Source organism: Struthio camelus, chromosome 5 (assembly GCF_040807025.1).
Source record: "Struthio camelus isolate bStrCam1 chromosome 5, bStrCam1.hap1, whole genome shotgun sequence".
Taxonomy (NCBI): domain Eukaryota; kingdom Metazoa; phylum Chordata; class Aves; order Struthioniformes; family Struthionidae; genus Struthio; species Struthio camelus.
In genome coordinates, this window is record NC_090946.1 from 79,351,475 (window position 1) to 79,376,806 (window position 25,332).

General features: G+C 43.9%; 1 protein-coding gene across 2 annotated transcripts; it reads left to right on the forward strand.

Annotated features, from left to right (window-relative positions):
- Positions 1 to 2,733: 2,733 nt before the first annotated feature.
- ATG14 (autophagy related 14) lies at positions 2,734 to 24,122 on the forward strand. Of its 2 annotated transcripts, XM_068947483.1 has the most exons (11): positions 2,860 to 2,976; positions 5,829 to 5,953; positions 9,190 to 9,252; positions 9,382 to 9,424; positions 9,832 to 9,913; positions 14,233 to 14,470; positions 14,875 to 15,104; positions 15,557 to 15,674; positions 16,822 to 16,912; positions 17,020 to 17,105; positions 20,225 to 24,122. In XM_068947483.1, the coding sequence occupies exons 2-11, from the start codon at positions 5,907 to 5,909 to the stop codon at positions 20,529 to 20,531; spliced, it is 1,305 nt and encodes a 434-aa protein (XP_068803584.1). In that variant the 5' UTR covers positions 2,860 to 2,976; positions 5,829 to 5,906; the 3' UTR covers positions 20,532 to 24,122. The 2 variants fall into 2 exon arrangements, with proteins under 2 accessions (XP_068803583.1, XP_068803584.1); XM_068947482.1 differs by lacking the exon at positions 5,829 to 5,953 and having other exon boundaries at positions 2,734 to 2,976.
- The last annotated feature ends 1,210 nt before the right edge of the window (positions 24,123 to 25,332 follow it).

Consider the following 25,332-nt stretch of genomic DNA (forward strand, 5'->3'; position numbering starts at 1 on the left):
TGACAATGCTGTATTTTCATGTTTAAACTTGAACTGTATTTTTGTCTAAAATATAGCTTTCAAAATCCAGCATGAGTTGATTTCAGTGTTTTCAGACAGTGATTGTAGAGAACATCTACCAAGTCCCTTTGACCTCACTGGTTGGATAAACTGTTGTGTAATGGTGTTGGTGCTCCCTTTACAGCCAAGACATTCAAGGCCACTGGTAGTGCTGGAACATACCCAGAAGGGGGGAAACTAAGCAAACTACGTATAATGTCATGCAATGAGTTAGATTTTTAACAAGATGCTACCCGCTTGTATTACTGACGTCCTCTCAGATAATGGGAGTTAGATGTTGTTTGGCCTAAAGAAGCATGTGGGTTAGGAAATGGCTTTAAAATAGACTGCAGGAGAATCAAAGTTTTAATGCTCATCGTTTAATCATCTGGGTTACTTAGCCAGAATTCAGACAATGGCACTACCTCCAGGCGCTTGACAACTTCACAGCTAAAACACGGTGGGGTTCTTGTGCTTTCCCTTTTGTGTTTTACCTCCGACGGAATTCAAGGTTTTCTTCGCAAAAGGTGTCGTGCTCAGCCTGGTGATGTGACTATTAACAGTGTAAAAACTATTCCTTGACTGCTCTAGTACCTCTTATGATTCTCTGGAAACAAGGTTGCCCCTGCCTCTCCTCCCCAAAACAGGCGCTTTGGTGTCTCTGGGATTTGTCTTGTTTCTCTCCTTGTTTCCTGCTGAAGATGGATCTAACAGGGAATGAGCTCTTCCTGTGCCACTAGAGGTTGCTGTTAGATGACTTTAGTGTAAGCCAGGCTAAAACACGCCTCTCTTTCTTGCAGCATAAATACACAGCATGGGCAAAGCCTCTGTACAAAACAGGGTGGCGTAGTCTTACTGGGGTTAGTTTTGCTGTTGTGAGCTTACTACCAATTCAGCAAGGATGTGAGTTCAACTTCTGTTTCTGCAATATGTCTCAAAAGTGCTTTGTGTAACTGTTTCTATGCCCCTCTGGGGGAAAAAAACTTGAAAAACTTCATGCACTTCCTTGTGATAAACTAGTCTTAACTATGTTATCAGTTGCTTTGTCATAGTCAAACTGGATTTCCACATTCAAATCTATTCTAAACAGAGACTTGCTTTTCTGTTTGTTTTTAATGCTGTAGACTTTCCACAGCTATGGGCTGAACTTTTATTTGCACTATAGCTGTAAAAGCTGATAAGCTTGAGTTGCAAGGATCTCTGTAAGTGAAAAGCAACAACCTATTTCCATTGGAGTATCTTGGAAAAGGCTCATCTAAGATGAGCCCTCTTTCAGAAGCAGAACTGTATTTTCACTAAGAGCTTGCTGTATAATTTCATTAGTAAAGTTAATGCTCTGTAAAAATGCGGACAGTGCCTTAAAGATAAGAACTGGCCTCAGTGCCTTTTCATTAAGCATCTGATAACACTTGCTATGGTAACTCTTGTGTAAAAAAACAAGTCTCTTGGTTCTACCCATTTGGTTTAGAAGAGGAAGAAAGAGAAGAACATAGGTCTTGGACAGGTGTCCAAGCCAGAGAGTTTAAGTGCTACAGAACACTAGTACAAACACAGTAGGAAGGGGAAACAATATGGTGTGTGTGGTTTTTTTTTCTTCCTTATTCTGGTTTGTGGGGACTCTAATTTCCCATTGTATCCTGACAGAACTGGCTCTCTGCTTCTGGATACTGGTTGATCATACCTGTTTAACTCCTGACTCCAACCTTGGGGCTGGGTGAGGAAACATACTGGCCTGTCACTTCCAAGGATGTGCATCAACAGGAGCATTGTTTTTAACAGATCTTGTTCTTAATGTTATTGTAAGTACTTGCCGGATGGGGTTATTTTCATTGGTATACGTAGTCCATGTGGTAGTGGCTGGCTGTGGTGCAAACAGCCCCTTGGGCCTGTAACGATGATGACAACTGCGGATGGAGCCGCAACACAGCACTGCTGCTGTTCAGTTGTGTCCTTACCCTGGAGAGAGTTGAGACTGTTGGTGTGAGACACAGGAGGTGTGTGGTGTACAGCCAGACACCCCTCAGCCCAGGAAGCAAAGTACAAGCACAATTAACCATGACTGCAGACTGTACCAAGCAAGATGCCAGTCCTGCAATAGATGCTGCAGCCCGGCCTATGCTTTTAGCTTTTTACGTGTTTAAAATACACTGCGTTATTTCCCTGTTGGTCGTGGTGATTCTGCTGGTGTGGGGCTGGGATAACACGACGAGCTCCTGTGTGGAAATGGCTGTGACTTAGCAATGGGAGCAGGTAGAGATGGACAGAGCTTGTCAGAAGAGGGGCAGTCCTTATGGGGGGGGGGGGGAGGCAGACCCCTGGGCTGCGAAAAGGGGCTGCTCGTGGACCTATAAAGAAAACCGAAGAGCAAATACCAAAGGCTTTAAAAATAAGCGCTTATCCGCCCTCTTTGTGGGGGGAGGGGGGCTCCCTGCGCCCAGGGACCTCCCTGCTGTCAGCCGGGAACCTGCTCCGAGGCCTTTCCCCAGTGCTGGGGGCAGGGCCCGCGACCCCTCGGTGGGCGGGAGGAGGGCCGGGCCCGGGGTGTGTGGGTTTTTTTTTGGGGGGGGGGGGGGAGGGAAGGCGGCGGCAGCAGCTCTGCCCTCAGCGCGGCCGCGGCCTGGCCGGCGACCGCCGCCAGGCGCCGCTACCCACAATGCCCCTGCTGGAAAACAAAGTCCCACGTGACCCGCGGCGCAGCGAGCCCATCATGGCGTCTCCCAGCGGCGGCCGGCCGCAGCCCGGCGGGCAGGGCGGCGGCGGGCAGGGCGGCAGCGCCGGGGCGGCGGCGGCGCTGCGAGGCGCCGAGGAGGACGCCGAAGGGCTGTACGTGGCGGTGGAGCGGTGCCCGCTCTGCAACACCACCCGCCGCCGCCTCACCTGCGCCAAGTGCGTCCAGAGCGGCGACTTCGTCTTCTTCGACGGCCGCGACTCCGAGAGGTACCGGCGGCCCGAGGCGGGGGAGGGGGGCGACCGCCCCTCCCCCATCCACCCACCCCCCGCGCGCGCCGCCGGGGGGGGCGCGGGGGTCACGCGGCCGTTGGCGGCGGCCGTTGGGCTGCCCCTCCCCCCCCTTCCCCTCAGAGGTGGCGGCGGGAACCCGCGTCCGCCCTTCGCCGGGGCGAAACGCTGCCGCCGTCCCTGCGGGGGTCGGCGCGGAGCCGGGAGGGGGAAGCGGGGGGGGGGGAGGTGGTGAAACAAAGGGAAACGCGTTTCGGGGAGGCAGAAACGCTGCCTGCGCTTGGGCGCGGGGCCGGGCGGGGCGAGGGCTGTGGAGAGCCCCGAAGTTTATACCGAGTTTGGTGCCGCGCTTGAGGGCGGATGCTCCGGCGCCAGCCAGGCTGCTCAGCCTCGCCGCAACAGGCAGGGGAAGTGCAAAGATGACCTGAAAACACGCGTGTGTTTAACGCGTGCCCCCGTCTCCTTCTCGACGGGGAAGGGTGGAGGAGCTCGCAGCGATCTCTGTGCTGGGGTTGGTGGGTCAGCACGCATGCTGTCTTAAAAAAAAAAAACAAAAAGAAACCGAAAACAAAAAAAAATAACTCCAGCCCTTTAAAAACGTGGGAACAGGTGTGATTTTCTTCAAGCTAATCCTTCTCCCTTAGGCAGATCCAGCGTTTTTATGCTGCTCCAGGTTGGTGCAGAGAGGTCAGAGACAGGTTGGAGATCGCACGCAGCCTTCGTTAGCGTAGCTCTGAGTCACTCGGCAAGGGACAAAAACGTCTCCGCGATAACTACAGCGGCAAAGTTTGCCTCCTGCAGTCCCCCGTCCCTCACGTAATCGGCTGTAGTTGTCAGCAGGCTGGTCTGTTCTGGTGTAATCAACAAACTGGGGCAGCTTCAGACAGTTCCAGGCAAAAAGAAAGCCATATAGCAGGAAAAACGCATCTGTTTTCAGCAGCATGTGGTGAACCAATAGTCTTCTAGGTCATTAAACAAAAGCAGGAAGGTGGGTGAGAAAGTACCAGCTTCCTTTCCTATCCATATAAGCGGTCCTGCTAGTGTGCCCTCTCTAGAATTATGAAAGTATTCCACTTTAGCTGGTCACACACCTTCTTGCTCCTGTTTGCGAAGACTTTGCTCTACAGGAGGGCTGCGAAATAAGTGTTATGTCAGTAAACAAATGTTCTCATTATATGATTCAGATGCTGATCACCGCTCTAGCTCGTTTTCAGCTGTGAGGCTGGCTCGCCTGTACAGCACGTCCCTCTGAGATTCTTTAAAAGTCTGCACAGCACTGTCTCAAGAATAGCTCTAATTTTTGGGTGATATATCTGTGCCATGTTTATGGCCCTTTATTTGTAGCTTCATTAGCAGCTGTTGCGGGTGATTTCTTGAACTATTTTGGGAAGGTGGTAAACAGTGTGTTGTATGTTAGGGTCCTTGCACCAAACACACTTGGCATCCGTGTGCCAAATGTAAGAATAGCCAAGGAGACAACTGTGCCTTTCTTACTGCTCTGGTTCTCTGCAACAGATTCAGGCAATTACTTGCTAAGTTACTGAAGGCATTTTCCTGCCACGAACTTTTTCTTTGGGTGTTTGCACAACAGAATCTGTATGATTGCACAGTGATGTGTGATCTCGTGTTTAAATAAGTTTGACTTTTTTAAGCATAACCGAAACGGAGAACGTCTACTCACGTCTTGATCTGTAAACTAGTTCGTGTGAGTGGACCCTAAAGTCCTGCTGAGTTTCATTAAAGTGGGACTGTGAGTGGGCATAAGGGGCCAGTCAGTAGGAGTCAGCTTGCAAAACTGAGGCTGTAGTCTGCTACTTTATGGGTGTTCTTTTTTTACATGAAGGGCTGTATCATAGAACCACAAACTGTGTCTTAGTCTTTCTAAAATAGACAGAAAACTTGTGTTTATGTAAGACTGCTTGAGCTCATCTGCAGCTTCCATAAAAAAAGTGTTTTTAGAATTTGGAACATAAACCCAAGTGTTTTTGCCTGCTCTTTTCTTAACGTTAAGATTTTGGCCACGCATCAGGCTTAATTATGGAAATTCAGTTGTTGTCTTCATTGTAGTGGAACCGCTGTCGTTCTGTATTAACCAGCCCTTCAGAAGTTTCCCTACCCGTTACAAAAAGACAGCTGTAAAGATGCAGTCTTAACCAAAATGCCAGAGGTAACAGCTTGCTGAAAACATCTCTTATCTTTGTTTGTGAGCTGAGTTCACCTTTTCTGTGTTACTGTTCTCACTCCATCCTACTAAGGTGCTTTAACTGCCCCGTTCCTCTTGGGCTTGAAAATGTACAAAACGTTTAAGCTGTGTTTCTTAACTGCAGGAAGTATGGAGTTTCCTTTATTTCTTTTTATTTATTTATTTTTTGTCTCCGGATGTTGTGGTTGCCGTCTATGGGGATCACTCCACCATTCAGTTCTTCTGCCAGCCTCTGTTCTGGGGAGCCTCCCCGTTCTGGAAATTTTCTCCAGGCTTTGTTTCTCCCACTACTCAAAAGCTTTCCCAAGCGAGCAGTACAGCTCTTTGAAAACAGAGCCACCATATAGCAACTTCATATTCATGAATTAAATAGTGTTAACATAAATGTGCTTGTTTGCAGCAGGAAAGCACAGTGCACGGACAAAGCTGCATAAATCTTGGATTTATTGTAGGTGTTCTTTCAAAGAGAATGGCATGACTTATTTTTGAAACTCTGCTTGAAATGTTTTATCTGCATTGTATAGTTAATACTTAGACGGAATGACGTTAAATTGAGAGTGAAATAGTCTTTGTTTGTGTGGCTTAATGCACTTCTGAGGTCAATTTTCCTTTTTTTTCCTTGTTGTAGGCAACTAGTGAGTTTCTGTGAATCTTTCTTGCAATGTGAGCATAGAGATGGAGAAGTTATAAACTGTGACCACACACCATGGCAAAGTCATTCAGGACAGGCGCAGTAAGCTGGCTAGATTTCAGGTTGTATTTACTGTCATCATTCTTTATTCGTTTACTTTATGCCTTTTAGTAGTACCTGGGTTAATTTTATATCAGCATGATAGTTAATACTGCCCAAGACCGGCAGGGTCATGGCAAGGGCTCTTCTGTATGTATTGGTTGTAAGTGCGGTGTGAGAAATTCAGCTTCGGCTCGGGGAAGTGTATAGAGACACCTATGCCTACCGTTTGTCTTTTTGAAGTGTTATAGCCTGGGGGGTGGGCTGGCCGTCTCTTGTGAAAAGTAAAGAAAGAGAGCATAACCCATTGTATCCAGTGGTGTTTTTAGAATTTTCTTGTGATTTTTTTCCTTCTAAGAAGAAGGAAAAGAATTATTTCGGCAAGAATTATTTCAGATTTATTTTCGGTGGACTGTTTTGCATGCTAATTGTTATAAGAAGTGCAGTAAGATCGAGGCTGTGCACGTCTGACAAAAATCACACCCTGTATCTGTGAGGGGGAGAGCGAGAGAGACTGGAGAGCTGTTAAGATTTAATTATGGAAATACAGCCGCAATTAAGCGTGAGTATTGCGGAGGTCCTCCGGTAACGGAGTCCCCAACATTCTTTTCATTAGTGATATGTTGTATGTTCAAATTCAGGCCGGCTTCTTGATGTTAATTTCCTGCCTGGAGACTATTTTTTTTCTCCCCAGGAGTTTACTCCAGCCTGTCATATGCATAAAATCTTGGAGTACTCTTTGTAAGCGTACTGGACTGCTTCACTTTATGTATTTGTAGATGGCAAAAGCCAAAGACAACATAACTGTGATATCTAAGCCTGTCTGAATTCTGTATGTTATCATTTATGATTAGGAACAGGGACTTTTTGTGACAAGGAGTTTTGCTATAGCCAATAGATAGAGTAGTGGACTCAGCTGTTTCTGTCTTCAGCTCCTTCAGCATTAATCAGTTCCTATGGATTAGGAAGTGCTTTTTCCTGATTACTTCTCTCTAATTATGAACAGGCCAGGTGCCAGGAAGTAAGCCAGGTGACCATAGAAAATCTAAGGTTAATATGGTAAGACTGAGGATAAAGAAATATTTAATGGATAATTTGAGATACTAAATTCTGTGCTTCTCTCAGTTTACGTTTTAGAGGAACATCTGTACTAGTTCATCCAAAGCCACATTTGTTTCTTGCTAAATTGAAAGGCTGTAGATACATACAGAAAAATTAGTTACATGATGCAATGCAATTAAAATCAGAGCTATATAAAGAAATGGAAATGTTTGCTTCAGAGAAACCTGCTGAAGAAGTTTGTAGGAGCTGTTTGATACAGTTGCTGAAGCGTGTGGTGAGTTTTAATTTGTGCAGGCTTTCACGGATGTTTTTATCTTCCCTCACTGGTAAGAAGTTAATTTAGTCCCAGAGATTGGACACATCATTCAACTTTTTCCTGATGTGATGGACATGATTTGGGTAATTGGGTTTAACCAGACTCCATGCCTATTAATCCAGCTTTAAAAACAAGAACTGCCAAATTACCACAGTTCTCCTTGTGGGACTGCTGAGCGTTGTGTTTCTTGGCCAAGTTATTTTTGGTTGTAGCCGAAGGTCAGAGGTACAGTAGGCATGCGTTACTCTGTGGTAAACAAGAGGCAGTACAGCACACTTTGTGTAATTTCCACGAGGACTGGTGGAGTGGGGACACACAGGAAGAATGAATGTGCTGGGTTGAGCAGCTGGACTCTAATTGCACCACATTCCTCAGGCTCACACGTTGCCTCTGGCTTTCCTACCGGCACCTGCATTGGTGTTGTGTTATGCTTCAGAAGAAAAGCAGATATTTTTGGTTGACTAAGAAGGCAGCAGCTAAAAGCTTTGTTGTAATTTTAATGCTAATGTCATCCAGAAGGGTGATTACACACTTTATAAACCTAAAGTTAATCTCCAGGCTTTCAGATTTCAGCACTTTAAGGAAAGAAATGAAGCATTTTTGAGGTTTACCTTAAATCAAACCCAGAGAGCTAAGCAGAGAGGGAGGCCCCAGATGCCATCCTGTCAAGGCTTACAGCGTAATTCTTTCCAAAGAAAAGCTTAAATATCCCTGAAATAAAGACTTGGTTGATTGTATGTGAAATGGTACACCTCTGTTAGGATGAAAACATGAATTCTACATATTCCAGAGAGGAATATAGTGAATTCTTGTTCCATACCTGGGCTGACCCATAGACACGCTTCTGCGGTTGGCATTTCCTTCATGGCAGACATGAAGGAAAGTTGAGAAGCCATATCCTGTCAGACCACAAAGTACATTTGCGATTTTTTTTTTTAATATTGTCTAACACTCTTGGCTGTCTTTCTTGCTATTTACCTTTTACTGTTAGCTTTCTGGCTTCATGCTTCATTGTAATTTCTCAATACGAGTTGTTTGTTCACTGTTTTCTTTAAGCGTGTTTCTCAATACATTCTGGAACACGGAGGTGAGCGGAGCATGGCTGTTGCATATTCAAGGGTGACAACACAGGATGATTAATCTAAAAAATTTCCCTTCTGATCAGTTCTTAACAGTTTCCAGACATCCGATGAAGTACAACTGAAGCTGGCATTTGGGTCATGGATTTGTGATGACTGCAAGTGCTTAGCAGAAATAAGTAGCAGACAATGCAACTTATTGCTGTTTCTGATATAAGCAAGATTTGGATGTCATGTAAAAGTATTGAGAGATTATTATCTAGTATGGCACCAATAGTAAATAAAGTGCCAGACACTACCAGGTTAGAAGGGAGAAAATACAGGGCATAGTATATGAAAACCTGCATTTCTCAGTACCAGCGTGGATTCAATTAATACCATAGGCTCTGAGCCTATGAAATGGCACAGTTCAGACTTTGTGCGGTATACTGACAAAGTACTGTTAATGTCTCCAATGACTGTAAGTTCTTTTAGTATATGTTTTACTTAACACCAGAAAATACTGGTATTGCTAAGCTATAAATCTTTTAGAAATAGCAAACAGTTAAGGGTAATGTTAAGAAGTTTTGATAATACAAAAAGCTGGTGTTTCCTCAATTTATAGGCTTTGTTGCTCTTCTGGTGAGAAGGAGATGCTCTAGAATTCTGCAAAGGTTTTATACGTTTAACCATTACTTCCAAAGATTAAGACAAATAATTGAGATTTAGAGAATCCCTCAAGCTTCAGTCTTTTTAATGTTTTAGATAACTTACAATGCCATATTGTACAAGATAATCAATGCAAACATTTAATCTTTCCCAGGTTTTCAGACAAGAAAGAAAGGCTGATGCATCTTAAAACCAAACAGAGAGAATTCCAAAAACAGTAAGTTGAGTCAATAAATAAAAATAAACTATAAGAATTCTCAAAACACAAAACATTCTGATGCACTGTTGTTGGACATATATATCGTCCAGATAGTCAAATAACTTTCATTTCTATTTCTTCCTCTAGTGTTTTGAAGGCCATGGAAGGGAAAGAGATAACTGATCAGCTGGTGAGTTATTCAAAGCACTCCAAAGTTTTTAAACTCTCGGAATTCCTAGATCTCATAGACTAAAGTTACTTTTTACCTTGGGGGCATTGTATTGCTTTATCAAAAAGCCTGTCGTAAGCAAAACTGAAATTGGCTCTACAAGCAGAGTGCTCCAAACCACCAGAATTGTTCACTTATTAGGTATTTTTTCAATAACTTTTTATGTTGCCTGACTTTGTAGTAAGCGTTCAGCGTATCTGTGGCATTCATCTATGCACAGAACAGTATACAAAATATTTATTTATTGGTCTGGTCCAATTAAGAACATCCTGCTACTTTTGCACTATAGCTGCTGGCTTTGCTCTTAATCATTAGCCAGTGTGTTTGAAGTCGTTTGTACCCTAGAATTGCTGAACGTTCTTTTTCAGAGATGGAAAATAATGTCTTGCAAGATGAGGATTGAGCAGCTGAAACAGACCATTTGCAAAGAAAATGATGAAATGACAAGACGTGAGTAATGCCTGTGCTTTTGTGATCTGTAAAACCCCTGTGCCTTGAAGACTGAAATATCAGTTGATGTGAATCTGAATGTTAGTGTTAAAAATGCTGAATTTCCAAACTGTAATTTCTTAAATAAATTTGCAAGCAAATCAGTGAGTGACTTTAGTCATTTTATGCTTGGGTTTTAATTAACAAACAGTAGACGTATTATTCAGTTGGATGGAGATCATTTTGCAAAAGCTTAAAATGTAAGTGCTTAGCAGTCTATGACTTCAGCTTTGTCTCTGTAGTTGTTTTCTTCAGTGATGTGTTTCTGATCACTTCCTTTCGATAAAGAGGAGTAAACAGCTCTGCAGTTAATATGACTTTCATGTAACTGATGAACTTTAACCCACGCCTTTTCAGAAATCCTAAAATCCTACTTGAGCAAGACTCTCACTGAAATATGGCATAGGCTGGTGAGTTGCTATCACTCAGCAGCCTCGTTTTTGAAACTCCTTAAATATTTTACGCACACGAGAGATTTGTAATGCCGTCTTTCAGAAGAGAATATGCAGCACTCTTCTCAACCTGCACACAAAGGAAAGATAGGAAGCATATGAAGGCACATATTGACTGAGTCAGGAGAATTTAATGACTTGAAATTCAAGCAGAGCCTTACAGAAAGTTGGAAGCACAGGCCTATATAACTGAGAATGTTTATAAAGGAGTAGCAGTAGCTTGCAGCTGTAATATCAAAAAGATGAAAAAGATTGAGGTGCAAAGTGACTTTCAGTTAATGAGGAACATGGATAGTAACAATAAGAAATACATAATAAGAGCAAGATGAAGGAGTGGGTGAGCTTGCTGGTTAACAGGAAAGACAGCAAATAACAGTTAATGCAGAGAGTCTGAAATACTCACTGCCTTCTTTGCTTCATCTTCACACAAAGAAAATGTGATCAGGTGCTTAACCAGATCAAATTTTACATCATGAGAGGACCGTAGGACAAGGAAAGAAAACAGCCGGTTAAATATTATTTTGATTATGTCAGCAGGGCCTTATGAGATTAACCTTAGAGTACTGAAGGAGCAAGCTGAAGTAGTCTGTGGAACAGTTGATCTCATGAGGGAGAGAGGGTATCCTGGGAAACAGAGTGAAAACAGCATCTGCTTTCAAAGGGTGGAGGAAGGGAGAACCTTAAACTGATGGCTCAGTCATCCTAATATAAACCTCTGATCACCTTGCAGGTGTCTAGAAGATAAGGTAATTAAAAATAGATATCACCCTTTGTTAAGAATAGATCTTGTCAAATCAATCCCCTTCTCTAGGGGGTCAAGTGGTCTAGTGAAGGAGGAAGCAGAGGATGCAACCTACGTTGCCTTTGGACGCTCCACAAAACTATCTCACAGGCAAGCGAAGAAATATGCTCTGGATGTAATCGCTGCAGGGTTGACACACAAGTCTAGAAAGGCTGCGTTCAAAGAGTGGTGATACTTGTCAAACTGAGGAGGTGAGACAGGCGGAGCTCAGCAGGAACCTGTCCTTGGCCCAGTTTTGTTCAGTATTTTCCATAATAGCTTGCATGGTGGAATAGAAAGTGGCATGGTTGAAGCCAAGGTGGATGATGGTATGAGTTCTGTGGAAAACAGGATCAGTCATGCAGATAAACTGACAGAGTCACCTGAAAACAACAGAGTTCAGGTGCAGATTGTGTAGGAAAGACAAACATATGTAAACACAAAGTGGGGAAAGCTAGTAAAATTTGACTGGGAAGGATCTGAGACGTCACAAACAAAATATAAATGATTAATCTGACACTGCTACAGAGAGTTTCAGACCTCATTCTGTATTATACGAACATAAGCATTGCATCTAAGATAGAAGCAGTTATCCTGCTGTGCCTGGCATTGGTGATGCTTCAGTGGGAGTCTGTAGTCCAGTTTGAGCAATTTAAGAAAGATACAAGTCAACTGGAGAAAGTCCAGAAGAAAATATTAGGAATCAAATGCAGGAAATGATGAGGAAAATCGATGTTTGTTTGGTTTAGAAAAGAGGAAGCTGAGAATAATTGCCTATTCTCTTTAACCAGTGAAGAAAGGACCAGAGGAAATCAGCGTGACTTTGACTGAGGAATTAAATCACCTTTTCCCAAAATCCAGCTCTGACAGAGGGAAAATGATGGGACCAACTATGTTGTGGAGTTCCCTCACTGGAAGTTTCTAAAGGGCTGGACAAGTATATCGTGAATGATGAAGATATATTTCAGCTTCTGCAGGGGAGGAAAGGGGAAGGGAGTTCCTACACATTTCTGTTATTCTGGGAAATGCATTAATACACAAATGCTTTTAATCTGTAGCTGTTTTTACTAGTCATCTGATTCACAGTGAACCTGCTTAGACTTAACCCATGAATTGCCTTAGCTATTGCTTCACCAACCTGTCATCTTATTAGCTCAGCTACCCAAAACTGCTCTTGCAGATAGACCGTAAAGGAACTTTTGCAACAAGTATTCAGGAGATCAGAAATCCAGCGTGGTTCTCTTAGAAAAGAGACCACATTAGAAAATATAAATAGGTTGTTTCTTTTCTTTTGAATATGGCACAGTTTAGTTTTCTGAAATAAAAACATTTTTAGGATGGTGGGCTCCTGCTTATGCGTTTGACCCTCTTTGACACCTCAATAATTGGTGCTTCTTAAAATACGGTTTTAAAATATTTGTGATTGCCTTCTATCTGCAGAGAACAATTCAGGGAGAGAATTCTGGAATAGCTCTATAGTGGGCACAGACGACCGTGTGTGTGCTTGCATTTATCAGGCAATGTAAATGTGTGGGACATAGCAGTACTTGAAATACTCCTGAGGACAAATTTTTAATTGAGGAAGCAGCATGTTTGGATTGTTTTCCCCTGCTTTTCATTGCTGTTGGCCTTACAGAAAGGGGAGTTACACTCAGCAGGAAAACAAAAAAAAAAGTAGCCTTCCAAGTGCAGCATGAATGTGGAATTGAACAAATTGACATTTTTCTGCATCTTTTCTGTTATTCTTTGTGCAAAGGGAGGGTTTGGGATATATGGGTGCAATTATTAATTTTAATGGGCCGCAACAGATCAGACAGAGCAGTAGAAACAATTTCTCGTGTTCAGAGAAAGTGCTTTTGTGTCTGTGAGGACAGGTGCATGCTGTAGGTTACCCCTCAGTCCTGATCCCCCACATTTCCAGACCAGGGATGAGCCGGAGTGGTGTGCAGTTCCACCTCTGCCAGCGTAAACCAGGGCTAGCTGGCTGAATGTGGCTGGGCGTACACCTGGGGATGGGAATCATTCTTGGATCCCATTCTTCAGGCATAGCCTTGCAATCAGAATTTATCAGTAAAACAATGTCAGGGCTTAGTGCTTCCCTTCTGTGCAAGGGACAGTTATCCCACTACTTGATTACAGGAAAGTGAATAGTCTGTCTTGGTGTAATGGAGCCTTACTAATACTATTTCTGTTCAGTCATAACAATTGAAACTGAGTGAGCAGTAGATCGGGACTCCTGTTCAAGCTAGGCTGCATAAAGATTTCTAGACATGTGTTTGGAGACAACGTATAGGAAGTATATTTCTGTGCTTTTGAAAGACAGAAATGGTTAACCCACTCTGTCCAGTACCCTGTGTTTGTGGAAACTTTACTGCAGTGACTTATTTTATGGGCAGATCAGAAGGTGCTCTTGAAGGGTATTTTTCCAAGCCTTGGTGTGCCCGATGGCGTGGAGTAAATTCAGGCAGTTGCCGTCAGTCAGACGTTCAGTGCAGGCGCGCGTTTGTCGTTTTGTGACTGGGAAGGCAGGTAGTCAGTACTCCCTTGTGGTAATAAGGAGGTGCGCTGTTGGGATCCAAGTGCTTTAAGAGCACGTACATGACTGCAGAGCCCAAATAGACACTAAAAGAAGTACTGGTGCCAGAAATTGTGACTCAAGATGCTATCTGCATTGATTTTGGCTGCAAGCAATGCATGCCTTTTTGGCCCAGACCATGCAGACATGTACATTCAAGCTATTCCTGTCATAATGATTATCTCAGAAATTTAATTAAACTGTGAAATCGTGGCTTTTCTGCTTCAAAGCCAAAAACAACTGCATAGAAGATATGGAAAGATTAATCCTAATTTCAGTCGCTTTGTAGATCTTCAGAAAAGATTAAAAAGTTGTATTACTTAGCAGTTGGAAACTGTTAAATGTGAAGCAGGGTTTTTTTAAGCTTCTGTAGATCTTGTTTTCTATAAATGTTAATAAAGCTTTTCTCAAGCTTACCACAAGTACCTCACAGCTCCTTTTCTAAGGCTAACATCTGCTGCTGTTTTCACAGACACAGAGGGGCTTCTGAGAATTAAAGAGGAGAACCAGAAGCATTATCGCAGGGCTCAGCGGCATCAGGAGAAGAAAGAGAAGATCCAGAGGCATAACCACAGGCTGGGAGACTTGGTAGAGAAAAAAACCTATGACTTGAAAACCCAGCATGAACATCTGGCAAATCTTCGCCGGACACGCATCCTGGAGCTAACATCAGTGATATTTCCCATAGAAGAAGTAAAGACAAGCATGAGGTACAGAAGATTTATCCTTTTGAACTCCTTTTGCTTAGCTTTAGATGCCCAGAAGTGAGTCATGTAAGTCTAAGCTCGGTACTCTGGCTCTTCTGGCATCTGTGGAGAGAAGGAGGTATTTCCCAAAGGCATCCTTCCCAAAGGATAGAATAGAAGGATCTGGAGGTACTGGTATCTCGCACTGAGAGATCTGAGGCATGTGTCCGACATTAAGCTCTTTTAAAAGAGGCAATTAAAAATCCCAGACCAAAGTAAAATAGTTTCTGTAACAAGGAGTTTTGCAGCAGTGTTTGTACAAGCGTTTCATTCTCAGTGAAGTCCATTTAAGTGCCAGCCAAGTACATTGCTGGTTATATTTTAAAAACGTCTTTAAAAACCCTCTGTTATTTTTTGGGGTGCTACAGAGATCCTGCAGATGTGTCTTCTGAGAGCGACAATGCTATGACCTCTAGCACTGTGAGCAAGCTTGCGGAAGCCAGGAGAACCACTTATCTCTCTGGAAGATGGGTGTGTGATGACCATAACGGGGACACCAGCATCGGTATCACAGGGCCTTGGATAACCCTTCCTAATAATGGAGACTATTCAGCATATTACAATTGGGTGGAAGAGAAGAAAACTACACAAGGACCAGGTAAGAAGCGAGGTCTGATTAGACATCTGGGATATTCCAGAAGGTGTAGAACTTCTGGCTTTGAATGCCAGCAGAAGGCACTGGGACTGGTAGCTCAGTCCATTTGTTCTCGGATGGATGAACCTGAGTTAGAAGTAAAGAAATGCCAAGAAAGGGATTAGTCTGTTGAAAACCTCTTTTGCAGGAAATGCTCATCGGGGCGATGTGATAGAGAAATAAAGTCAATTATTCACAGCTTTGACATGGTTCACATGCCACAGGTTTCACAGGAATTCCAAGAATTACTGTTTTCTACTGGCTTCTGACAGACTTAACTGTAAATGATTACCAGATTCAGGCAGTTCTCAATACTGACAAATGACACTTTCCAGAGTAGACTTCAGTAACGCATTAAAACACCCACTGAGGCTTCATATAAAAGGAGACTTTCGTGATGTTTTTATTTCTTTTAGATATGGAACATAATAACCCTGCTTATACCATCAGTGCTGCATTGTGCTATGCAACTCAGCTCGTTAACACTTTGTCTCTCATACTTGATGTAAATCTTCCGAAGAAGCTCTGCAACAGGCAAGTAATTGCAAGCCTCTAAGAAGATGAATCAGTGACTAGTTTTGACTGACCTCGATGTGATTTGTTTCTGTGAACATGTCATTATTTGGAACAGCTTTTATGGTAATGGTTGACGGCTCATGGCTTTCTGTGCTATGTAATTTTAGGGGGAGGGCTAGTAGAATTTTGGATCACAGTTAATAGTCCCTCCCTCCTTTTTACCTCCTGAGAGCCTAGAGCAACCACCGTCCTTCAGAATGACAGCTTATTAATAGACGTGTTCAGGCTCCTCAATTTGGGAATGAAATATGACAGTGCATGAATAGCACTTTTTTCATTTTATGAGACCCTACTGTGCTTTACAAAATCCCAGCCCAGTTCAGTAAGTCTTAGTCATCTTGAATAGCTGCGCTACATATATGATCTAATAGTACTCATTAAGAGTTGTAGAACGAGGCTTTATAATATGACAGCAGCGTAATTCTCTTTGGGATAGAACACCAATGGGGAACATAGCTGGCTGCCAGACATCTGGGAGTGTATCGTGTAAACTCCAGTTGTGACGAAAAAAATTAGATTTTTAATGTCTCTATAAAGTGGATGGGATCTGTACAGAATATTGAGGAAGCTGTGGACTTGGTCAGTCTTTCAGGGGTGTCAGCTCTGCTGTTGAGACTCTTAAGTGTTTAAAACAGTGGTTGTCTAAGCAAGAGCACAAAAGTTGTGTGGGACCACTGTAGTTTTTTGTCCTGTGATTTGGGTGCTCAGTCTGCACAGAAGGAAAGGATTTGGAATAGGATGTGATGTGAGATTTAAAAGGAAAGCCAAAATAATTTGGCAGCAACAGGCCTTTCTGAGTCTACATACTGTTCACATCACTTGCCCTGTAGAAACCAGTGAGACTGGGGCAAGCAGGGCTTGTTGGGGAAATGCTAGCAATCTTGCAAGGTGAAAAACACTGATCTCTTGAGCACTCTGAAACTGGCTGTACAATTTAAACAAATGCTCACTACAAGATTGCTTACTGCACAATACATTAAGAAGCCAGGGTACAGAATGCTGATGTCTCCAGTTGGTGTATTTTCATAGTGTTTTGCTCTGTGTGTGTGTGTGTGTGTGTGTGTGTGTGTGTGTGCGCGCGCGCACGCATGCGGTCTTTCAACAGCGAGTTCTGTGGAGAAAATCTCAGCAGACACAGGTTCACGCGGGCAGTGAAGAAGCTGAATGCTAATATCCTTCACCTTTGTTTCTCTCAGGTAGGATGAATGCACATTTAGATTCTTTAAATAGCTTTTAAAATATGTGCGACTGCAGGTTTCCTCCAGTAACTGATGATGTCTTTATCTTTCCTTCCCCTTGGTAGCATGTAAATTTAGATCTGTTGCACCCGCTGCATACGCTCAGGAACCTTATGTACCTGGTCAGCCCAGACACCGAGAACTTGGGCAGGTAAGAGCAGCGGTGTCGATGCGCCTGTGACTAAATTGCTTTTCGAGTTATACATTCGCCTTGTTATTTATGAGGGAAATTCTCCCCTTTTGCTGCACCTATGGATGACTCCTCCTCAACACATCAGAAATCAGGGTGGTTGCAGGAAGACAGGAGAAGGCAGAAAATGGGGGTTCTTAGTAGAAGATTGGATTTCGGAGATCTCTGTACACTGTGCTTCTGCGTATGGCAGGCTCATCTGGAGAATTTGTGACTAACTGTATGGACTTGCTCTGTGCCCAGAAGCAGGAACTCCTTTCCTCTGGATGACAGCAACACATGTCCCAGGCAGTCTCTTGTGCTCCAGATATGACTGTAATCACATCTTGCCAATATATAAATATCAAAGAGCATCCAGTAGTATAAACCCTAAAACAAATACTGGGTAACACTTTCACAAAATACTTCCAATCAGTGAGCCCCATAGTCCAAAGTCCACTCTTCAAATAATACCAAGTTTTATGTAAATTAAGATTAAAGACAACTTTTCTGTTAATTTAGTAGGCAATGTAAAGAACATCCATTACTGCAGGCTGTGTGCACCAGCTCTAATATTCTTCCTTCTTTACAACTTAAGTATAAAAAAACCTAACACCATTGATCTGCTGTTGGGATAATCCGGTCACAAGTCACTTATGCCTGGGACAGTCTACAAATATTAGTTTAATCTGACTACTGTTTTATCCCCCTCGAACGCATGTTCTATCTTTTTGACCTTGTTCTAATGTGCAGTTCTTGTCTTTATTTAAAAACCTGTAGTGCCGCTAGGATGAACTGAATTCATGTTTCTTAGAACTTGTGTTCTTTGGATATATCCCTACTGGTTTGAACCAAGGGCAAGGGGAGCCAAACCCCTTTAACATAGCTCAGTTTGGAAAAAGAGGTGCTTGCTGCTGCTTGTCTGAAAACAAGGGAACTGCAGGAAATACCTGGTGAATGAAGAACTGTGTTCTAGGAAGTAGTTACTATAATAAGGATCCAAGGGCCACAGTGGACTCACTTCTCTGTGTGACTGTTACTAAGCTTCACGTGCATCAGCAGGGTCCGCATAGCAAAAGAAGAGGTTACAGGAAAGAGTAAAAGCATCACTGGAGAAAATACCTGCCAGGGAGAGAAATAGTTTAATCTTTTTAAAACTCTTTCAGCTCATTAGAGATGAGATTGAGAGATGACTTGATTTCCACACCTTCATGGGGAGAAACTGGAGGCTACTGAATGGCGTCTTAGTCTGGCAGAGAAGAGCATAAACACCATTGGAAGCAGAGAGTCTGAACTAAACTGAAATGAGGCACACGCTTTTAACACAGATTAATTATCGGCAAGAATGAAAGTGGAGATTCTCCATTTCCTGATGTCTCCCAGTCAAGGCTTGATGAGTTTTTGGAATGCATGGTGTCATCAAGCAGAAGTTACTGGGCCCAGGACAGGGGGAACTGGGTGGAATTTAATGGCCTTTGTTATATAGGAGATCACAGCAGATGATCTAATGGTCCCTTCTGGCCTTAAACTGATGACTCTCTTCTGATGTTGCCTTGTTAAGCAAAAGGCTTTGCCAGAAGGCAGCGCTCCCATTCCTTTTTATATTATGAAAGAGAAGTGTTTAACTTTAATTTCTCAACTGCCTGCGCAGTTTGCAGCAACCAGCTGCCTTTATTTTGCTTTAGGTATCTAGTTTGTAGTTTCCTTTATAAGCTCCTGTTTTCAGATGCATATAATTTTATCAAGCTTTTATTGTTTGGATTAAAATTTTCTGTCCTAAATGGCTGCTTCAGGCTTCTCCAAACAAGGCTGGTGAAACACTCTTTTATACATGTTAAATTCACGCTCCTGTTTCACTGAGAATCTGTAGGAGCTTTGCGCTTTGGAATGAAATTTGACAGAGACTCTGCTTGCTGCAGGGGATAAACCTTTCATTGACTCTGTGAAAATCTGCCCTCTCCAGTTGTGGATTATGGACCTCTGAAACTCTTTGCAAATGCTCAGGAAACATTTTTTTAGATTTTGACTCCCAAGTTTCCTGTATTCTAGTGCAAGGCTGTAGGACTGGGCAGGATGCAATTGCTTCTCCTACCAGGCAGCGGCAGCAGAGAACTCAGAGTTGCAGCATAGTTGAGGTTCGCAGGGGCCTCTGGAGTTCCTTTAGTCCAACTCCCCTCTCGAAGCAGGTTATTCAGGATCATGTCCTGGCAGGTTTTGAATATCGCCAGTGCTGGAGACTCCACAGCCTCACTGGGCAACCTGTTCCAGTGTTTGACCACCCACACAGTAAAAAAAAAAAAAAAAAAAAAAGAGATTTTTTTTCTATGCACTCGGGTGCTTTCAGTTCTCTCTGCACTGGCACTTGGGCAGCCTGCAATGTCAAGGGCAGAAAGCCCTAGATGCAGCCTACCTCCCTTCCCAGCATTCCTGCAAGCACATGTTCTTCCATCATCGGCAGAGAGCTGTGAAACCCACAGTGGAAACGCGTCCTCCTGGAAACAACTTATTGCATCTTGCAGAGAGGTATAACAAAGGCACACGGTAGCTGACCGAGTGCTGGTTGAAGGTGGTTTCCGCTAACAGGTTTGGCTGATCTTTTTTGCAGTGAAACGCTGCTGTGGGTAGTCTCCACTAGTGGATTCTGCCAACCCAGCTCTGTAAGTTGTGAACTGCAGCCTTCCCCTTGCTGACAGAGCTGCAGCAGTCTTGGCCTGGCCAGAGCTCGTTTTAAAAATAAAAGCTGTTCTACATCAAGCTGAGATTTCCACTAGTGGAACTGTGAGTTATTATCAATAGCTTGCGTGTGTGTGACTATCCCCTGCCAAAGTAAAACAGCTCTTCCGCTGTTCCTGCTCGATGGATTGGAACGCAGCTATCGCTTCCTTGGCCAACTGTTTTCATTTTACCATTGTCATAATACAGTTATCTCTGCAGCCAGTGAATTTCTCCTTGCCAACTGATAAACACAGAGGTTTTAATTACTATATGCATGACACACACACCAGGCTGCTTTGGCATGCCTAGGACTCATACCAGTGAAGTGATATTCCCTGTCTCGCATTGTACCAAAAGGATTGACAGCATTGTGTCCATGTTTACAGGTCTGGGCCTTTTGAAATTAGTGCTGATCTTGAAGACTCCATGGAGTTTGTGGATCCCAGTGCCACTGGTGAAACAGATGAGAGTGGAGATGAGCACGTCAGTGATGAAGAGACAGATCTAGGGACAGACTGGGAGAATCTGCCAAGCCCTAGGTTCTGCGATATCCCCTCGCAGCAGGTGGAGATGCTGCAGAGTCAGAGTACACAGGTATCTCAGCCCATCGCCAGCAGCAGCGCTGGTGGAATGATCTCTTCTGCTGCTGCCTCGGTGACTTCGTGGTTTAAGGCGTACACTGGACATCGTTAATGAGCATGGGAAAAGGATCACAGGATCTGTGGAAGGAATCCCTCCCCGACAATGCTGTAGTAAACCTTACGTATTCAGTTAAGTAGTGCCTGGAACAAAGAAAAGGTCAGACTTCAATTTTGTAAACCAGAAAAACCTTTTTATTTACCCAAGATGACTGTGACGGCACCATTTTGTAAATTAGTTAGCTACACACTTCTGACTGATTCTATGACGGCACTTCGTTGAAGGAATAACCCCGCGCAGCAGTACATGCTGGGGGTTGACCCGCTGGAAAGCAGCTCTGCAGAGAAGGACCTGGGAGTCCTCTGGTGGACAACAAGATGACCACGAGCCAGCAAGGTGCCCTTGTGGCCAAGAAGGCCAATGGTCTCCTGGGGTGCATTAGGCAGAGCGTTGCCAGCAGGTGGAGGGAGGGGATCCTGCCCCTCTCCTCAGCCCTGCTGAGGCCTCACCTGGAGTACTGGGTCCACTTCTGGGCTCCCCTGTACAAGAGAGACATGGCGCTACTGGAGAGAGTCCGGCGGACGGCTCCAAAGAGGATGAGGGGCCTGGAGCATCTCTCCTGTGAAGAAAGGCTGCGAGAGCTGGGCCTCTTCAGCAGAAGGCTCAAGGGTGATCTCATCAATGCGTACAAGTATGTGAAGGGAGGGTGTCGAGAGGATGAGGCCAGTCTCTTCTCCGTGGTGCCCAGCAACAGGACAAGAGGCAATGGGCAGAAACTGAACCACAGGAAGTTCCATCTGGAGATGAGGGAAAACTTCTTGACTGTGAGGGTGACAGAGCGCTGGAACAGGTTGCCCAGAGAGGTAGCGGGGTCTCCTCCGCTGGAGATATTCAAAACCCGTCTGGACGTGATCCTGGTCAACATGCTCTAGAGGACCCTGCTTGAGCAGTGGGGTTGGACTAGATGATCTTCGGAGGTCCCTTCCAACCTAAACCATTCTGTGATTCTGTGATTTGTGTTTTGGTTCTGTCTGCATTGTTGAGTATTGAAGAAAAAGGACCCAGCAGCCTCCACCTTTACCTTCTAAAGAAGAAACAGATTTTGGAGAATTTGGATCAAAATGAGTACAGGGAGAAGGCTGCTCAATATTCAGTCTGGATGGTGGTGCAAATGCAATTCACATTTTCTTAACTCCTTACAGGGTTTTTGTTTGTGTGTGTTTTAAATCTGTCTTGCATAATGCAAAAATGCATATTTCTAAATTTTTTTCATTCGGGACATGAAAATTATGCATTTTTAACATGTTTTCTAATCTCTGTTGCCATATTTTTAATACAAAGAATCAGCATGGACCAGAATTCACACAGCAAATTGCTCTTGTTTTAATTTGGTTGTGGATCTTTACCCAGTTTTGCAGTAGAAAACTGGTTTGTTTCATGCTATTTCCACTGATCGGTAGTCTAGAAGTTTCATGTTGTGCTGTCCAAAGCACACACAGGCTCTTTACTCTTAATACCATACACCAAAGAAACACTGGACGTTCTGTTAGCTAGACCCACATTTGATGCCGATACAGGAGGACTGTGTTGTTGCAATAATATTCATCAGTTACAATGCCATGTTGCTACTTTGTAATATTAGAAAACCTCATTTCAAGCTAGTTTAATGAAGTCACATGTTCTCCATACTACATGCATTTTAAACCCTATTCTATTTTATGTTTATGGTGGGTTTTTTTCTTGTTTACTAAATGCCAAGAAGTTGATTTCATTTCACTGCAGAAATGCTCACAGCGCAGTTGGCTCGCTTGTAAAACTGCGGGAGGTGTGATACTGACAGATGCGTTCGTTAGCAAGTGGCTCCTCCACTTCCTCTGCCTTTCGGTATGTATTACTTAAAGATGGGTTTACTCAGTGAGGCTTCCAATATACGGTTTACATTTTCTAGTTGGGACATTTTACTTCTCCATGGGGTAAACTAATGTAAAAGCGTCCTCCCATCCCTCCAGGATGGAAGATTTCCACCTCTCTTCCCTGTAATTTTCCAGTGGCGACACAGCTCGTAATGTGGAGCGCTGTGAGGCTGCAGTGAGTGATGATGCATGAGCCACATCACCGGCGTCAGGCAGTGTCCTAGTGCATGTTGCAGACACCGGCTCTGCAGCCAGCTTACCCTGCTGCCTTGTTCTCTGTGGAGCGGTTTGTGGTGGTTTTGCTCTGGCCAGCAAAAGGAGACGTGTGCTCCCTTCAGGGCTGATCTGTGCTGCCTCCTGTCTCCACTGAGGAATGGTTGAAAAAGCAATTTACGTACTAATGCTTGTGCACCCCAGTGATCCTCATTCTGAAGGTACCAGTCAAATATTGTGTCTCCCACCCCCCCGGTCTCGTATGGCAGCTCTTTCTCTTTGGCCTTAGGGATGGGGATTTGATGTCATTAGGGTTTTTTTGTTTTTTTTTTTTAAACCAAAGACCCTTAACTCTATGCTAACAGCATATACGTTGTTAGATGAAGACATCCTCAGCACTACAACTGTTTTCATCTAAATCCAATAGTTAGGTTTGTTTTGGGAAACATGACAGTTAAGAGAATAGCCAAGACTCCTTGACTACTGTAGTCTGAACTGGGACTATGCCCCCCGCCCCCCGAACCGCAAGGGCTCTCTCCAGGGACGGGGGACTGTAGGCGTGGGTTCCCGTTCAGTTAACAGCACTTTACTTAGTTGCAGCTATCGGATTCTTTGCAGTTCTGAGCAACCAGCACACATTCATGAGTACTGTATATTGGGCTCTTAGCATCTTACAGCCCTTTTTGGTTCCCCATTTATTTTGCACTGGACCCCACCGTCTAATTTTTTTTTTTTTTAACACATTTCAGTCACTCTTTCATTGCCGCCTTTGTGCTACTTGGAACCCCTGAAGGCCAGGCCATGCTTCAGCTTTGTATGCTATCATTCACTTACTGTACAAAAATAACAGACACCTTTTTAAGCCATATTAACTTCATAACCATCATGTTTTCCAAATAATTTATTTGCAACCATGTAACATGCTGAAAGTGCACAAAGGCATTGCAATAGTGTTATAATGCATTGGGATAGGTCCTTTCAAGACATGTTTTTTGTAACAGAATACAGATTGTGGTTTTTTTTAAAGTGTTTTGCACATGTGCAGCTAAGAGGGAAAAAAATGTGTGTCCAAAACTTGAGTGCAATTGACAGGATTAGTTTTATAGGTTGTTTTTTTTTTGGGGGGGGGGGGGCGGGGGAGAGAAAGAACATCCGTAATTATAGATATTTGAAGACAGCCAGCTGAGAATTTACAGAACGATTTGCGTAGCATGAATGCAGGAATTTCAGTTTAGGCCGTGACTTTTGTCTGTGACCAGTGATCTGGTGTGGCAAATTTGTGCTGCCAAGGAAGGGCCTGATTTTGAGAGCCCATCCCTCTGTTGAAAATCAGGTGCCTTTGAAGGGTCTCAGATGGGATATCCAAGGGTTGCTCGTCACCTGCAACAACTCTGGGCCTCTCTCTGCAACTTCCGAACTAGATGTAACTAAACACAAATGGTTTTTTTTTTCTAAATTTTATTGTATTGCAATAAATCTTTAACAGTAATTTTTTAAAGTTGTATATTTATAATTGTTATTTCTGTGTGGTTTGTTTTTTAAACGTGCTGGGGAAAGTACACAAGCATTTCCAGCCTTCAGAGCGTCAAGGGCATCCAGCCCTGTCATGCTTAACTTCCAGTGCGATCATAAAGCGGTGAAACATGCTTAAAAACACTTACATAAAATAACTGCATCCACACACACACGTAGGTATATGTAAACTGACAAATTTCTCCTGCAGGCTGGCTTTGGACTACACGCTGGGGGGTGACTGTTTTTCTTACATTGCCAGCTGCAGTTAATGAACATGAATTACTTCTGCATGCAAGGGAACACACTCCTGTTTACAAGGTCATTTCAAAAGGACATGAGCATGTGTTGTCTTATGATGCAGGTAAGTTTTAAAGTAAAATATTCTGTGTCTGAGCAAGGGAAAGAGTGCTGTTTGTTGGCAAGAAACAGGCTCTGCCCACTAGAGCCGATGGCCTTAGTAGACCAAGGCTTGCTCCTAGCTGAAAAAGCAACTTGTTCCACTTATGTTTTTTGCTCCAGCTACCTAACGGGGGAACTGATAGTCCCCGATTCCCATGCTCCATGCTCAAAAGAGCAGGAGCAACAGCAACCTGGCTTTCCCTCAGCATTTAGAGCTAATGCATTTTGCTGCCTCCATCGCTAATGCCATAGTTTGGTCGTGATGGTTCAGGAAGGCAGCCTGCGCACGAAGAGAAGCTAGGCTTCCCACTCGCAAGGCTCAGCCTGTGCCTACAGGGCTGCAAGGGGATCGATTGGTTTGCTTCCACTTAGGAAGCTCCAGCAGCAGGAGGCTTCTTCCAGTGCCACCACTGGGTTGCAGCCGTGCTGTGCTGGGGGTGCTCCATCATGGCCTCAGACCCATCCCGACTCCAGGGTTCAAGCACAGACCTGCCAAATGCAGGATGGGGAAGAGCAAGAGCCCAGGCAGGGTGAGTTTTCAGCTCCCTTCTCACGTTGCAAGAAGTACAGTTCAAAGTGAAACTCAGCCACTTCAGTGCAGTCTGGCAGCAAATCTGTGCAGGGGTTGCATGAAAAGGGACGGGGCTGGAGGCTGGCGGGGGGGAAGATGCTGCAGAAAATGAATCGGGGTTAATAAGAGGGAGCTGAGGTCAGAGAAAGCCTTTAGTAGCCCCTCTTTAGAGGGAACAGAGGCCCAAGGAACAGGAGAACAGGCTGTAGTAAAGGTGGGACTGAATGAGAGCCTGGCCCAGAGC